Consider the following 16,684-nt stretch of genomic DNA (forward strand, 5'->3'; position numbering starts at 1 on the left):
GCACATTACTGGTTAATGCTTGTGTAATTCGTTCACATTTTGTGCCAGAGGAATCTCTTACTTCACGAGTTAAATTTTAGTCATAGCTGAAGTCTAGATTCAAAATAAGACTGGCCTATTATGGAGGCAAAGACTTATAAAAATTGAAAACTCCCTTTGAAACACATGCTTTCCAGTAAGAGCAGCTAAGCAAAATGCAAAACACGGTCAGCATTCCAACACCATGATGTCAATTTTCATATACACAGACAAAATGCTACATGTAGAAATCAACTCTCTGTATCTTTCTTGTTTACGTTGTGTTTGTGTTTCCCTCTATTTTCATTACCAAAATTGCACCTTGCAGTGGACAGTGCAACCCCAAAAAGATTCAAAGGAATCCTCTGAAAGCAGTAAACCTGGCAAAAATTCACATTGATATTTAAAAAGTGAATTTCCATGTGCTGCTTCAGTTCTCCCGAAAAATAGTGAATGTGCTCTAAGGACTGGTTTTGATGTTTCCCTCTGCAGCAGTCTGGAGAAACTCCTGCCAGCAGGGACGGTCTGGAACACCCGATAAAGAGGTCTTCAGTGACACATAGTAAAAAAGTGACACCAAAAAAAAAGGAAATCACTTCAAATTTTGCAAGGTTTATATGAAAAAAGCATTTTTTCATTATTATTATTATTACCTCTGCTGTCTTTCCAAAGGGACAAATCCAGCCAATTTTCAAGACAACTAACAGCTGCAGACACAGCTTTAAATGCCATCTGTCCTTAGCAGTTACATAAAGAAGAGATAAAATGATTCACATCACACAACAGGAAACATGATAAACAACTAGTTAGCACTAATGAAATTCAGCCTTAGTTTGCTTCCTATGGGCAGGTCTTACTCAAGAAAAATTCCTACTGATGGCTCAGGCGAAGCTCCTGCAGACTTCACTGCCACTGCAACTGAAGTGCAAGATATTGTACTGATGAAGCAGAAAGCCTGAATTTTACAAAATAAGGTCTCACTTGTGGCACAGCAACCTAATAAAAGCCACAGGGCTCAGCCTGCAACTTTTTCAGGACTGAGGTTTTACAGAGCCTAGGCTGAGAGTCCTCATACTATCATTGATTCTATGTGGACTTTCAGCAGACAAGGAACAATGGGACACTCTTATACTACAGTTGAAGAAGATAAGATCTTTCCTTCAGTGTTCTCAAGGACTGGCCTTAACATTTGAAATCATAAAAAAGAAAGTCTACAAGTCCTACATTTTCCCCACTTCTAAATAGTGGCTTCTACGTGACGTATGACAGATGGCTCGCAGAGGTCTACATTCAGCAAGAAAAATAAGCAATTATAAACAAATACATCATTGGTGTTTGCAAAGAACATAATTCAAGCAAGTTCAAAAGATCAGAACAAAACCCACATGTTGTGTTATCCCGGCTAAGGCCCTTCTCAAGATGGTTATCTACAGGAAGACATTTTCTCCAAGAAAAGCTGTGCTCCCAGTACATCTCTGTTGTCCTTGAAGAAAATATGCAAGTTTTTTAAGAAATATTAACATTCAGCTCATAAATAAAATTAAAAATATACAGAAAAAAAATCCCTTTCGAAGTAGCGTTGCTTTTTAAGACTAGGTAAAGATTTAAAAGGTTGCAAGTTAAGAACAGGTGATGCTAACAGGATATTTGAAAGGCCCATGAGACTTGCAACATTAAGTAAAATGTATTTGCCTACTGAACTAACTGCTTACCAATTTTCAAATCTATTCCCACTGGATAAGTAATGGCATTTTAAGCCCAGTTCCTGGCATTAAAAATACATTTATAGTTTCCTCTAGGCAGAAGATAAACAGCTGTATGGTAAAAACTCATAGGTTAAGATGGCATTCTGGAGGTTTTCTTATAGTTTTAACCAACCTATTGTGTTCTAAATTTAACTGAGAGAGGTAAGGAAGAGGAAATGAGAAAAGCATGTGGGTGCACAGTTTCACACTGGGGTGAAGGCAAGTGCTCATTCATGAAAGGGAAAATGTCTGGAATATTTGTGTCTTACAGAAGCACTGACCACATAATGAAAGCGGAATTTAAGCCAAACCTTCTTTAGTAAAGTATCAGAGGCCATTTCTCTATTTATCTTGCTCAAGGAAATACTAGTGTTTGTTTAAAAACAAGAAACTACTCCAGCAATTAAGCAAGATGACCCAAACTTCCTTGCATGCTTTAAAAGTCATCCCAATACTTTAAAACTTGAAAATGCACCAGAAATGTAATAAAAATGTTTGTAAAGAAAAACCTCTCATAACAGTGTGAAAACAAAAAACATTTCAGGCAGACACAAAGAAGCTCAGAATGCAGGCATCTGGATGGGTTTTGAGCAAGTTCTTATGCATCCAGGACATACCTCCAGATGCACCTGGAGTTTGGATAACTGATTTCTTTGTTAGTTTTCAAATAATAAGTCATAAATGACAGTAAGTCTAGGATTGGTTCTAATTTCTTGTTCAATGATCTTCAAGTAGATCCCCAAGGAACATAGAAATGGCATAAGAATAGCTGAACTGGTCCAGACCAAGGATCCATCCAGCTCATCAGCTTCCAACAGTGGCCATAACTGGACACTCAAAGAGAATGTCCAGAACAATACTTCCCTGCAATATTTTCCTGGAATAACCTACTTTTCTTAGCCTGTTGTGTTTTTTCTTTATAGTAGCACTTAGTGGATCTTCCCAGTACTCATCCTGTTTCCCCTGAAATCCATGTAATCTTCTTCTCAAAAAACAACTATAGCAAGAAGTGCCAGAGATGGTTACATGGAGGACATTGTTTTGAATCTGTCTCCTAGTCGTCTTTTTTTGTGGCACTCAAGCTTTATGCTGTAAGAAATAAGTTATCAGTTGATTCCTGCCTTTCCACCCCATTCATAAAGGGATCAGAACTCTATACAGTACTCACTTGTGGGCAAATCAGGAATTCCTACAGTGAAAGGATGATCCTCTTTGCTTTGTTTTACACCTTCCCTTCATAGCATTTGCTACCATTCAGTTTGCACTGTTAACTTCTGCCAAACCCCAAGCTGGCTGTTCCATAAAAATGTCTTACCTAAGAATCACCAGTCGAGAGGAAAAGTGCAAATTTTAGTCTCCTAAAGCACTTTATATTCATATAAATAAAGTTATAGAATCAGGCCACAACACTAGAGGCTGTTCAAGCAGTCTTAACAGTTAGTGGCGTTAGTAAAATCCCTACATAGCATACAGCATACACATCTCTCCAGTGACAGATGTATGCTGATACAAGCAGCTGAAAGGATCAGTAGTATGTTGGATGTACCTGGCAGTTTCCAACTAGAACATCATCTACCAAGCAGGCAATACTCAAGACACTACGACACTGTTGACTTTTTTCAGCTAACATCCATGTTAGTCAACCAGGGAACAGTTTAAAACTATTTGGAGACTAGAGAAAACAAAACACCAAATGAGTAATGAGACCTTGAAAACATCTAATAAAAGGAGACTCTCATGAGAGGAAGTCAAATCATATTTTAGCATATTTCATTTGTTATACACCCACAGAGAGCACTGAGCTTGTTTAGCCTTCTGCTTCCACACCACTACTACACCAACGCAAAGCTGCAGTAGCTGGGAAAGCATGGAAAACTCCCATCAGAAGAGATGGATCAGAACCAGCGCATCAGAACCAGTACTTGCACCGTCCTTTTACATTTCTCCACGCTGGTAAATGGCCTGGAACAGACACATATACAAGCAGGGAAATTGCAACAAAGTGGGGGGGATTTTTTTCGGAGCTGGTTACTTTCTTGCTGAATCAGCCAGCTGGGAATAAAGCCAGTTTCTGCAGCCTTCTCTGAGCTTCTGCAAGGTGCAGGCCAGGAAACATTTATGGCCCAACAGTGCTTGAGAGAACACAATCCCTTACTCCTTTCACTAGGTTGCAGTGCAGGTGTGCCCATGTCATCTTTCTTCTATGATACTAAAAGGCAATAGATGAGGCAGCTAAAATTCTCTTCTTTATGTCTGCATTTACTACAGAGTGAGCCTCTCTAGGCCCTTTCCCATTTACACACTCTAAACAATACCCTGTTCTGCTTCCATGCACTGACAAGAGACTGCATCCTATAAATTTTAAGCAGCTTCAATTTTTGGCAAGGCACCTGATGACAGAGAAAAATGTACATAAATATATGTTTCCACACACAAACAAATGCTCTGCTTATTTAATGCTACAAAACAGCATCATTAACCAGTTGCGACCTCCCACCGTGACACTAATGACAACAGTTAGCATACAACAACAGTCTGGTAATTGCAATCATAAATGCAGTTTTAGTATTGTTTCACAATTGAGTCGAGCTGACTTGCACTCACTGTGTTTCTAGTGTATCCAGAAGCATGACAAACTGACAATTCTTGGAAACCACATTTCTCAAAACAGACTGAGGACACTGTTTTCATTTTCTCTCCATAATGATCTTAAATCTAATAAATATAAAATTAGAAACAGAAACAACAGTGTTTCTAAACAATTTATGTAATCTGCTGTCTGGAAGGGATACATTAGGCCAAGTTTTCACAAACTGCCCTCCCTTTATAAACACGTGATGCTTGCACTTGCACTTCTCAAGTGTTATCAAACAGCTACACACCAAGACACTAGAATTTACACACCAAAAAACTAGTCTTTCAAAAGAGTTTTAAGAGTGAAAGTTTAGGGTTAATCAGCTAAATATGATGAGCCTATCAGAACATCAGTGCTATACACTGCAACTCTTCAGAGTTGCCATGGCTGTATCCAATGTTCCTTCATGAATGTTGTGCTCATTAGCAAACTGCACTTCAAAAACAAACCCATGCTTTCACCACCACGCACAAACCCTTTCTGTTTGACAGAGATTTTGCATAGTAAGAATTACACTAGAACTGTTCAAGTAAGACTGTTGGACTGTACACAGTCACATGGCCATCAACGGTATTACCAACTGGATAAAATCTTAACAACACACTGACTTAACCATGAAGTAAAACATTTGCACAGTATAATATAACTCATGCCCAAAGATTTCTTGCATAGCCTTACAACACAAACACTTATGGAGACACAGTTATAAATCTGCTCCCACTATCACTGAAACTAGCATATTTCATTACTTTTTTGGAAGCCACATTATATTTGGTGTCTAGTTAAACCCCAGCTCTTGGAGTCCAGTGAGCATTGAGCAAAACTCCTTTTTTTGGATGGACAAATCCTGATTTCTGGAAGAACAGTAAAAGGGCTTTAGTATTTGTACAGCCACTCACGTACATGTTCTGTGATGCAAAGGTAGGAATGGAATTAGGTGCACTGGGCAAAACTGCTACCTCGGTGTTGCTTATGTCACAACTTGGTAAGGGATACGAAGAAATCAGCTGCACCAAGCAGAACTGGATGAGTCATTATCAATGACTACGCATCCAAGTAGCTGCTAAAACCAAAGATTATACTAGAGCTCTTCCTTCATTTCTTCACAACTTTTTCAAGAGAAATTAGAAGCCACTCGCTGTTGTGAGAGATTATTTCTGCACTTGAAGCTCCTTTAAAAGCGTTCAACTCCTGGATATCTAGTTTTGGAACCAGAAATTGGCAGCTCTCCACACAAACTGATTTGAAGCTCTGCCTATATCTGTAACCCCACATCTGTAACCCCATCAGAAATTATCACTCATGTCTGAAGATGTAGATGCAGAATTTGAAATCAAGCTGGATGATGGGATTAAACCACCTTTCCTGCATTAGGATAAATGGGTTTGGTCCATGTTTTAGCTGAATAACCAAAGCTCTATTTTCTGAGCTGTATCACTGCATCATTCATGTCACTGTGATAAAAATATGTATTGATAAAATTAAAACAATAAATGAGATAGTGAAAGGATGGCTTCACTAGTATCATCTGTACTCTTGGTCTCCTCCTATAGCTGACTTAAAACTTTTTATGAGTGCATTTTAAAAAATAAATATTCATACATAGTTTGTGTCTCAAGTCACATAAGAGATTCATCCCAATTTTTCTGGCAATTGAACTCTTTTGGATTGTAGAGTGGGGGTAACAGCAGTTCAGATCCTATGAGCACTGGCTGAGCAATCATTATTAGTCATAAACTCAAAGCAAGTTCAGAAACTAAGTTTTCTGGTAATGTTGTCACCGAGTTACAACCTTGTCAATAACAATGAATATTTTAAGGCAGAACACTTCTACAGAGTCTCAAAAGTGTTATTTGTCTATAGTAGAGGCATTTCAATCTTCAAGCTAAGAACAAAACCACAGGCCTGTTGAGGATGATGGCAAAACTCCAAATAGATGCAAAATTGCAACGTGCCTAGAAGGGAAACCGCTTCAGATTTAACTTTGGATTTGCAAATCTCATCTTGATATTTTTTTTATTAAAGTTACTGGAGATTTAAGAATCCTTACTATTGTATGGCATGTAGATCACAATCTGTTTTCTGGACATCAGCGTGTAATACACTCAGTGACTGTAAAACAATATTCCAAAGGTTTTCCACAAAGACGGTCCCCAAGTCCACTATGTCATATAATGGACATCAGATTTTTGGCCTTGCAAAACTCAACCTTAAAGACATTTACTATCTTGGTAGTTTTTGGCAGATTGGTTATGGCAGAATCATTTTGTATAAGATAATGTTTTCAGCATGTATATCCTTTGTATCCAAAATATACAGATAGTTAGAAACAACCCCATAATGCAGGCAGGGATTGCAGAAAGATAAATCATGGGAGTGTCCAACAGTTTATTCAATGAATATGTGACCTGTGAAACTTTTCCTTCCATAGAAACCCAGGGCTAATGCTTCTTAAATATCCAGACACTGTGTCTTTACTGTTATTTCCTCCTCAGACATTAGCAACCTCATTCTCTTCAGAAGAGAAACAAACTGATTTATAGAGGGTGTAATTTGGACTGGAGGAACCTAAGAAAACATCAGCGTATTCTTGATTTGAAAGCAACGCACCAGAGAGTAAATCTAAAATGAATCAGTGTGAAAAATGATAACTGATAACAATAATTCTTAGTATTTGTCTATATTCATCTGCTAGCCATCATTTCTTGCTGCCATTAGTAACAATATACAGATATACAGTCTTACATACCTCGCATAACAAGCATTGAGCATCTAGCTCAACGGCGCAATAAAACGTTATCATAAGGTTAAGAAAGAGTTGGTTACCAGTCTGAGCCATCTCCTAAAATCTATAGTGTTGATAGCTCACCTGCAACCATATGAGAAAAATTAGGATCCTTTTTCACCATATTTAGCAATAAATACACCTGAATAATTCCATTCGAGGCCAAGGATATAGTTAATATTCACAGATACATCTAGGCAGTGGAATACAGTAATGATAGATTCATCACTTAAATCTTTAGCAACAACAAATCATTCCACGTTTCTGCTACCATTTGGTGGTGGAGGTTTTTTGTTTACTTTGAAGGAAAACATGCAGACATCATTTGCTTGGATCACCATTGGCTTTAGATTAATGCAGTTCCATTCATTTCATTTACATTGGCACATATTAGAGAAAGTAGGCTTTATGTCTGCAAAAGAACACAGCCAAGCCTAGCACCTAAGTGATCTCCTCCTGAGTCATTTATGCCCCTGCTCTTGGTCACAGAGCAGATTCAGTGAACAGGCAACTCAGAAGTAAACTATTCACTGGGTTATCCTATGAAATCTAACTTATCTACTGGTACAGTGACTAATCTGGCCTTGACAAAGTAATTTCATCGTACTTGAGATGCTGCATATCTGTAACGGCAGAGTTCAGTTTGGAGCCAAAACGCTGTGGTGTGCTTGTCACTGTCACTATGAAGAATCAGAAAGGGCTCCTATAACCAAAGGTAACTCCCATTTCTTCAGTAACAGCTACCTCTTTTTCACAACTTCTCATGTTAAAGTTTTCTTTGCATTATATTTATACCACATTTCCATCACATTCCTTTAAAACGGTCATTATTTTATTCTGTACCTGCCTCAAGCAGGATGAAATTAATCAATTGCACATAAGTGGCATGACAGAGACTTGTGACCTTGCCCAGCATCCAATTGTTTCTAATTGATTAGCTCCAGACACAAGCACTTCAATAGCCAAAACCAACATAAGTGGAAGCTATGGTGCAATATTAGGGCAGAATGACTGTGTGTGGTCCATATAGTATGGCCCCAAGCAACCAATTAAAGAATTAATGGTTATTGAATAGAAAAAAATCTTATGCTAAATAATATAAAATATCTTTAATATGCTTAAAATTGTGATAAAACACCTAAAACTTGGGAGCAGAAGGGCCTCCTACAAGACTGGGGTTAAGTGCTAATGACTCAAATATGCCAAATAGATTAGAATATTTTAAAGGACAACCAAGACCCAAAAATTTGACCTGGACTGCAATGTTCATAAAGCTACTCACAATAGCCTATTGATTACTACAATGTGTTTGGGTTGTTGAGAGACAAGTGAAGCTATGCCAAACCATTTGTGGAGAAGAGGAAACTATGCCACAACCGGTTCCAGTTCTACAATCAGAAAAACATGAAAGAGAAAAAATACCAAAAAAAACTTTATCAAAGAAAAAGAAAAGTCTCTTCATAACCAAAAGGCCCAAACACAAAGTTGACATTTCCTTTCTCTGAACTTTTATTCTTAGACTGAATTTAACTGTTAAGTGAACTTTACATAGCCCTTTCAGTGGTTTATAGGGCCTGTTATTACAGCATCACCCAACTGCTTGCCCTCAAAAATAAAAAGCTGAACAGTTACAGCAAATCAGTAACATTTTTGTTCTTGCCTAAGAAATAGGCAAGCAAAAAGGAGATCCTGCTGTTGCCCCATCTGCTTGGTCAGGCACATAATGCATTGTGGTTTACTACACAATTCATACTAATGCCATATTTTTTACTTTAACAGCAAGTCCTTTACCCAAGTGTACTCTCATGACTAGCTGCAACCAATCACAGCACGAGGAAGTGTTCATCAACAGGTACCTGCCCAGTGACTCACAGCACACTTCACTCAGCAGTGACACTGAGGATGGGTTGAAGCCCCATTCCCACTACCTTAAGCTTCAAAGTCCACCCTAAATTGATTGTAGTTTACTCAGTTGTGTAGCATAGTCTCCTCCATTCATCATATCCCTTTTGAATTTACTTTTGCCTGCTGTATTATCCTTCAATTCAGAATTCTTCAGGATGGCCATTTATATAATGCCCAGCACGCCAGGCTTCTCAGCATTGCAATAGTGCAAACAAAAACTGCTACAATACTGTTAAAAATCATGCTGTTTACTGAAAAAAACATCTTCAGTTTCTTCATCTGTCCTCTTCTAAGGATTTCTGGATTTGGATATATTTAATACTGAAGAATCCTTGAAACGTTCTGTGCTGCAGGAACTATCAGTACAGAGAATGACATACTGTAACAACATTTCTGCTGCATGCCAGCACACCATATTTCTTGAAATACTCACTTCTTGGAACTGATTAGGCTCATGTGTCAGGCAATAGATCAGTTGGCAGCTATGGTTTTCCTCTGTGGTTCCTGTATTCATTGAAAACTTGAAGCAAAGTCCTTTTTGGACCACCTTCCTCACCACCCCAACACTGACTTCTTTACATGTTTCTACCCAGGTATTTATATAACCCTTGCCACTTAGAGTATCTTAACATTTATCAGGTGCTAAACCTCCTAGGGGCAAAGAGCAGCTGTGCTGCCTAGAAAGACCCATGGCATTACACATCTGGCAAGATCTCCCTTTGGTCCCCACACGGTAAAGTCAGGTACAATATTACTAGGACGAGAATGAATATTAATTTCCCAAATGGATGTCTTTGAAATTCAGTTCAGTGAAAGGAAAAACTTCTCACTGGGAGCCTTCTATTTGCAGTACAGTTCCTTCAACAGTTTTATGCCTAAAAAACAGTAATTTGAAGTGTGCAGGACCAGGCACAACAACAACAACAAGCTCATTACCTACCTGTAAGTGAGCATAGATAGCAATAGCAAGCCAAGTGATCTCCCAGGAGAGCCCTGTGGCTTTAGGGCTGGCCATCCTCGTGCCTTGGGGCTCTGCCGAGAGAAATTGTTTCAAGTTACAAACAAAATCAAGTGGGCTTCGCCAGAATTTCAATGACTAAAGCAAACTGGGCAAAGGCACGGAACTGGCCTCTGGAAGAAAAGCAATGCAAACACCAGAGATTTATGCTGGCCAGAGGAGCAGGCGCACAGTGCATGCCATGAGCACAGCCTGCAGGGTGAGGTAGCTCCAATGAGAGAACAGAAAGTGGAGGAAATGAAAGGTTCAGGGCAGAAGGCAAGAGTAGGCAAGTTTGATAATCTCCTGAATGGAGGAGAATTTATCAAATTGGAAGCCCCATCTTGATCTCTGGAAGGTAAAATCAGGATTTCTGAAGGTCTGTTCCAGCATTTTTACCCACTTAAAGCTGAGAGCCCAGCCCTAGGACTTCAGCAGTCATTTGTGCCATCTTTGAAAGTTCTGACCATAACAGCTCAGCAACTAAGTGACCAGGGCAGAGAAAAAGAAAACCATCAGTTTAGTGATCATCACCATAGTAGGGCCAATACTAAACTAGCACTTTTAGTAAAGATTTCAGTTTCCAGTTGACAAGAAAAAGCTTATGTAATAATGCCGCTAATTTGGTTAATTCCTAGTGCTAATGCATCTTTTTGCCTCAGACTGGACTGCTCATTACCACAGTGATCTAAAAACAGTACAAGCTCCACACACCCCTAAAACACATGCCTGCAAATACAAACTGCCCTCCTTCCCCTCCTCCCAGCCACCACCCCACTATTTTGCACAGCCCCACAGTGAATGCACATCTCTTCTATCCCCAAAGGAAAGCCATCTATCCAAAGTTCTTGCACCTGTCAAGTAGCATAACTGACATTCCCTACAGAAATAAGGTGCTTATTCCCCGGCTCCAAAAGAAATTTAAAAGTTCCTCTCCCTCCCAAAACCTGTAGCACTCGTAGATGCTCCTGTCATTCAAAAGTTTCGATCAACTATGGCAATAAGAGAAGGAAGAGTTATTTTTCCCCTAGCCAGGCGTTGCCCAAAGCCACAACCGGCAAAAGGCATCAGCCTGCTGTACCTCACAGGTGTTGGTGTTTGGGCTCCCCAAGCTACTCTTGCCTCTGTGCCCTCCCGGAGACTCATCTAGGACCACTCGACCGAGGTCGAGCTCCCCGCTTTCGCTGCACCCGCCCGCTCCGGCCCGCCGCGGGAACCCGCCCGGGAAAAGGGGGTCTGGGAGCCCGCCCGGCCCGAGGGCATCCCGGGCTACCGCAGGGCTCCGCTCACCCACCTGATGCGGCGCCCGGCAGGGCGGGGAGAGCAGCGCGGCTGGGGCCGGGGCCGAGCGGGCGGCGGGTCCGGTTGAGCGGTGCCTCCTTCCCGCTCGCGGGGCAGGGGAGAGCCGCGCCTGTCACGGCACCGGGGATACAGCATCCTGCATCGCGAGCGGCGGCCCCTCCCTCGCGCCAGGCTCCAGCCCACCGCCGCACGTTAGCCAAGGTCCTACAGGCTGCTGGCAGCCGGCCGCCCCCGCCCGCCGCAGCCCGGCCCCGGCCAGAGGCGCCCGGGCGCCTCCACCTGCGGGGCCGCGGCCCGGCCCGGCGCCCGCTCCGCCGCCGCGGCTCGGCACCCCCCGCGCAGCCTCCGCCGCCGCGGCTCGGCACCCCCCGCGCAGCCTCCGCCGCCGCGGCCAGCGCGAGCGGGCGCCCGGCCAACGGGGCTGCCCCCCCACCTCGCCTGCGGAGGCGCTGGCAGTGGCCCCGGTGTCGGCGGCCGAGACCCCGGCAGCCCGAGACCAAGTGGTTCGTCTTGTCCCGCGGGGCAAAAGCTACCGTGAAGTCAGCCCCCAAATCTGATGCGAAGCAGCTTCCAAAACCACAACCATCCTGTGTCTCATCTCCAAGTAACTCTCACAATACAGCTGCAAATCTGCTCGCACAGCGAGGAGGTCTTTAATCATGCTGCCCTTTACGATATTTTTAGGTTTCCTACTGTAAATCTGACGAGGGTGTCTCATACGACGGCTTCGCTCCCGCTCTCCTCCCAAGCTTTGGGCTGCTGAGCAGGAACACTAAATCCTCTACCTTTGCGCTACGGCTCCCACCGATGTCCCGAGCTTTCGTTGAGTCCGCTAAGAGCAGCACGTCGAGAAAGGGCAGTTATCCCCGCCACTGAAGTTAAAAATACGCTCCAGTGAACTAAACATAACCGATGAAGAGTTTGTTCAAATATGTTGCACTGGAAACTTTTCCAGCGCGCGTCGGCTTCTCGCCGCCCGGGAAGCGCTCCTCCATCGCCAGGAGCAGAGTGCCCTCTGCCGAAACCAGCCCGGCGGGGACCCGCCGCAGCGGGGCCGAGCCGCGGACCCCTGGCCTGCCCCCAGCGCCTGCACTGCCCAGGCTGCCTCCGCGGTCAGCCTCACAGCCTGCTTTGCCCGCAGGTTCACGCTGAGCCCTACAGTACTGCCAAGGACCTGACCTTTTATTGTCCTAATACCTGGCTGTGATGGTTTAGCCCTGGCTCGGTGCCAGGTGCCCACCAATGCCGTTCTATCAACTCCCCCTCCTAAATCGGACAGGGGAGAGAGAAATATAACAAAGGGCTCGTGAGTCGAGATAAGGACAGGGAGATCATTCTGCAATTAGCCTCATGGGAAAAACTGACTCGATTTGGGACAAACTAGTTTGATTTATTAACAATCAAAACAGAGTAGGGAAATGAGAAATAAAGACTGCATCTTAAAACTCCTCCTCCCACCCCTTCCTTCTTCCTGAGCTTTTACCTCCTCCACCAACAGCACAGCAGAACAGGCATGGGGCTTATGATCAGTCCATCACAGATGGTCTTCACTGCTGCTTCCTCTCAGGCGAGCCCTCCACACAATTCCCACTGCTACTGTCCCACAGGACACAGTCCTCCATGAACTTCTGCAGTGTGAGTTCTTCACGAACTGCCCCACCATGGGTCTCATCCACAGGTGAAGTTGTCCTTCAAGAACAAACTGCTCCAGTGTGGGTCCCCCGTGGAGCCAAAACTCCTGCCAACAAACCTGGTCTGGCATGCACTTCTCTCTCCGTCAGTTCCCAGGTCCTTCCAGGAACTTGCTCCAGTGTGGGCTCAGCATTCCTCAGGCATCCACCTGCTCTGGCATGGAGTCTTCCACCACCGCATGTGGCTCTGCTCCACTGTGGTCCTCCATGGGCTGCAGGGGCACAGCTGCTGCACCATGGGCTGCACCACAGGTCACAGGGGAGTCTCTGCTCTAGTGCCTGGGTGCCTCCTCCTTTCTCCTCTGACCTTGGTGTCTGCAGAGATGTTGTTCTCACATTCTCACTCCCCTCTTCTGTTGCAGTTTAGCACCTCACAGTACCTTCCTATCCTTCTCAATTATGTTAATCCCCGAGCCATTACCTCCATCATTAATTAGCTCAGCCTTGATCAGCAATGGGTCCATCTCAGACCTGACAGACACTGGCCCTATCAGACCCAGGGGAAGCTTCTGATAGTGGTATTTTGTTTGTTTTTTTAAAAGAAGTCACCTCTGTAGCCCCTCCACTACCAAAGCATGGCCACACAAACCCACTACGTTGGTCAGCTGGAAGTATATCAGCTATCTGGAAAGCTTTGCTTTCCATCCATTTCAGTTGCTACAGTTACTTAAACCACATAGTCCTTTAACTGTGACTTCAGTTACACCACTGTCCTTTGTTATCTTCAAAAAAGATATACCAGTGCAGTCAACATACACTTCAGACTTGATCACAAGGGATTTTAAAGACAGAATTTAGTCATTAGATCCACTGATGCAGAAAATCCACTTTCTTGTCCCAAAACTATGGCTGGTAGTACTACATGAGCAAACCCAAAATATGCTCACAACTACAGGATGCAGTTGTCTCTCAAGGCCATTATTTAGAATATCACTTCTCACAATCATTTACCCTTCAAAAATGAAGCAGTCTCCTGGGTCCCCGAGGCAAAAATTGTAGAGTAGGCTATTGCCAGGTGGGCATATTTAGACAAAATAGCTCTAGCTGTGTTCCTAGCACTGGTATGAGCCATAGATTGCATGGAAGCGTTTGTCTCAGATTCTAATGGCATTTTCCAAATTAGAATGCCAGTCAGCATTTGTTTGCTTTCCCCTTTTACAGTGCTATTCATCTCTGTCCTCCCCACTTTCTCCTCCCAGCTTACTCTGATACCTTCTTTCAGTGCTGCTCCCGGTCACTTGTTTCAGACCAGTTGGCTGTGTGCATCCCTAGCTATAAAGGACAATTAATCAGCATGTACACACAAGTATCAGTAACATTTGCTCATCTTCTGCAATAAAACTGAGAATAGAAAAGTTTTGTAACAGAAGTAGCCTAGGCTACCTCCAATCAGATTCAGCAGCTTAAGACTGCTGCTTACATACACACTTAATTCCCAGGTTACAGGCTCTATCTCTGAATTTATACAGCATGTGAGAAAATGGAGGTAAGCACCTGCAAGCATTAGCCCCAGGGAGATGTCAGACAGGAGCCTTATAATAAATATTGAAAGTACCTTGTGGTACCTATCTAATGAAACAGGAATTGTCAATGTGTCTTGCCCAAGCTACTGACAGTGTTACTAATCTCTTTCTACCCCACTACCTATGGTCTGGTTTTGCTTTTACTACGTTGAAATCATCCCTTCCGAGAAGAAAGTGAGCACCCAGGAAATAATGGTATTTGGAGCATAAAAATACCACTGCTCTGCTACTGGAAACTATACAGAGCTTGGACAGATTGGTTTTTTCCTATGTGAAGCTCATCCTCATTGAATGCTCATTTGTCTCCTTTCTCCAATTTACTTCTTCACCTCAGCCTTACTCCACATTCCTGCCACTGAACTCTTTCCTCTGCAGACTCTCAGTGAACCTGCCAGCTTGGAGATTTTGAGTCCTGTTGGAGATCTCCATAGCTCCTTCTGCTGAGCCAAGAAAAACTAAATGAAACTCAGGTGTACAGGCAAGATCTCTTTCAAGCAACCACTTCAAAATTCACAACACCTGCAGCTCCATGGCAGACTCCTTCAATACACACTCTGCAGTTCAAGGTCACAAAATGAGAGCTTGTGGATACCTAATTTTCATCCCTTGAGAAGTTTGTCAGCAATTCAGCAAAAACTAATTGACCATTCCAGTTTAAAGTAAATCACCCTTTTCTGAGGAAACACTTAGCTTCCCTTCTGGTCATTCTGTCTTGCCTGTATGAATTATAAACTCTCCAAGGCTGGAACTATCATTGTCTATCTATTACATTATGTTTGCACAACTCCTGGTGCAGTGTCAAGTCCTTTAGGTCTTACCTTATTAGCAGTTCTTACCCCACAGTCTTCTAATTCCCACTGGCATCACACTAGCTTGGCAGAGCTGGTATAAGACTTTGGAATAGGAAACTATCATGAACACTCAGAGTTCACATGCAGAACTCCAGTATTTGTCTCTTGTTATTAGCATATGCCTTTCTTTTGCTGCTTTCTAAAATCTGCATCATTTAAATGGCATTAAACATGACAGCTGTAAAGCCTTTATTGTTCATAAAATTGTGAAATGTGGATGTTTGCACGTATTATTTCATTGAACACATAATTATGGTCTTGTCCATCTGTACAGTTGGCATGATGTCTCATGAGGAAGCTGGTTGGAAAGATGATGGGTTGATCCTTTGTTTCGTACAGACTTAAGACCATGTGTCTTCTCTGTTGAAAACAACCATGAAATGCTTTGTCATTTGTTGATTTATATTCAGTTGTAACAGAAAATTTCAACTTACACTCTGTGCAGGTTAAAAAAAAAAAGGTACAGCAAGATATAGCTAAGGGCAGAACTGAGGAAAAATAGATCTCTGGTCTGGTAAACTAAACCAAAACCAATAATCACTCTATTTCACTCTTTCAGTGAACATTAATAGAAAACCTTCACATCTGAATGAGAAAACCCACATTTTTCTATTTATCTTTGTCCTGAAACATAGGTATACATACTTCTTCTGTAGACTCCTCTCATTAATAAATACCCTCTCAAAACAAGTTCAGCTAAGCAAATCCGATGGTCATGAAGGTGTTTCTTTCATCATAACAAAAGCCTATACTATTCAAGAAAAAATATGTTTGGCTATAACTACAAATCTAAAATCCACCAAAACACTGCAGAACAGCATTTGGCTCATAAATGGGGATTATGTCTAATGAATACCAAAACTGGAAGTATCCTGCCAAGGCCCCATGCAGAAACTGAATTTTGGGTTGAGGCCTCAATGTTATCAGTAATAGAGCTGCACCTGATTGACTAATAAAATGAAAAAGTTAAATTTCCTGTAAGTAGAGTCATGAGAACCCTGACACAGTATAATCAGTTCTTTGGCCCTACATTGTATTTGTACAGAGTGCTTATTTACCCTGAAATAACAAGCTCTCCGGGGTAGAGAGCAATCACGCACTGTCACACTTCACAAATATGTTATACCCTATAAAGAATAAAGCCTCTATTAGAATAAAGGTACAAAGTTCAGCTACAGCACCGTGCCTTTGATTTCTTGGTGTTATGGAACCCGTTGCGTTCCACGCTGATC

At 42.4% G+C, this 16,684-nt stretch overlaps 1 protein-coding gene across 5 annotated transcripts in view; it reads right to left on the reverse strand.

The window, feature by feature from the left end:
- ADAMTSL3 (ADAMTS like 3) overlaps positions 1–12,248 on the reverse strand; it is a 189,670-nt gene extending 177,422 nt beyond the window's left edge. For 2 of the 5 annotated variants that reach the window (XM_062000545.1, XM_062000540.1), the window contains exons 1-2: positions 11,380–11,514; positions 10,029–10,120 (exon numbers count right to left, since the gene is read on the reverse strand). In XM_062000545.1, coding sequence (XP_061856529.1) covers positions 10,029–10,103 — 75 coding nt within the window. In that variant the 5' untranslated portion in view covers positions 10,104–10,120; positions 11,380–11,514. Of the gene's footprint in view, positions 1–10,028; positions 10,121–11,379; positions 11,519–12,172 lie in introns of those variants that run through there. The other 3 variants (XM_062000544.1, XM_062000542.1, XM_062000541.1) reach the window with 2 other exon arrangements.
- Between the last annotated feature and the right edge of the window lie 4,436 nt (positions 12,249–16,684).

Source organism: Colius striatus, chromosome 7 (genome assembly GCF_028858725.1).
Source record: "Colius striatus isolate bColStr4 chromosome 7, bColStr4.1.hap1, whole genome shotgun sequence".
Taxonomy (NCBI): Eukaryota; Metazoa; Chordata; class Aves; order Coliiformes; family Coliidae; genus Colius; species Colius striatus.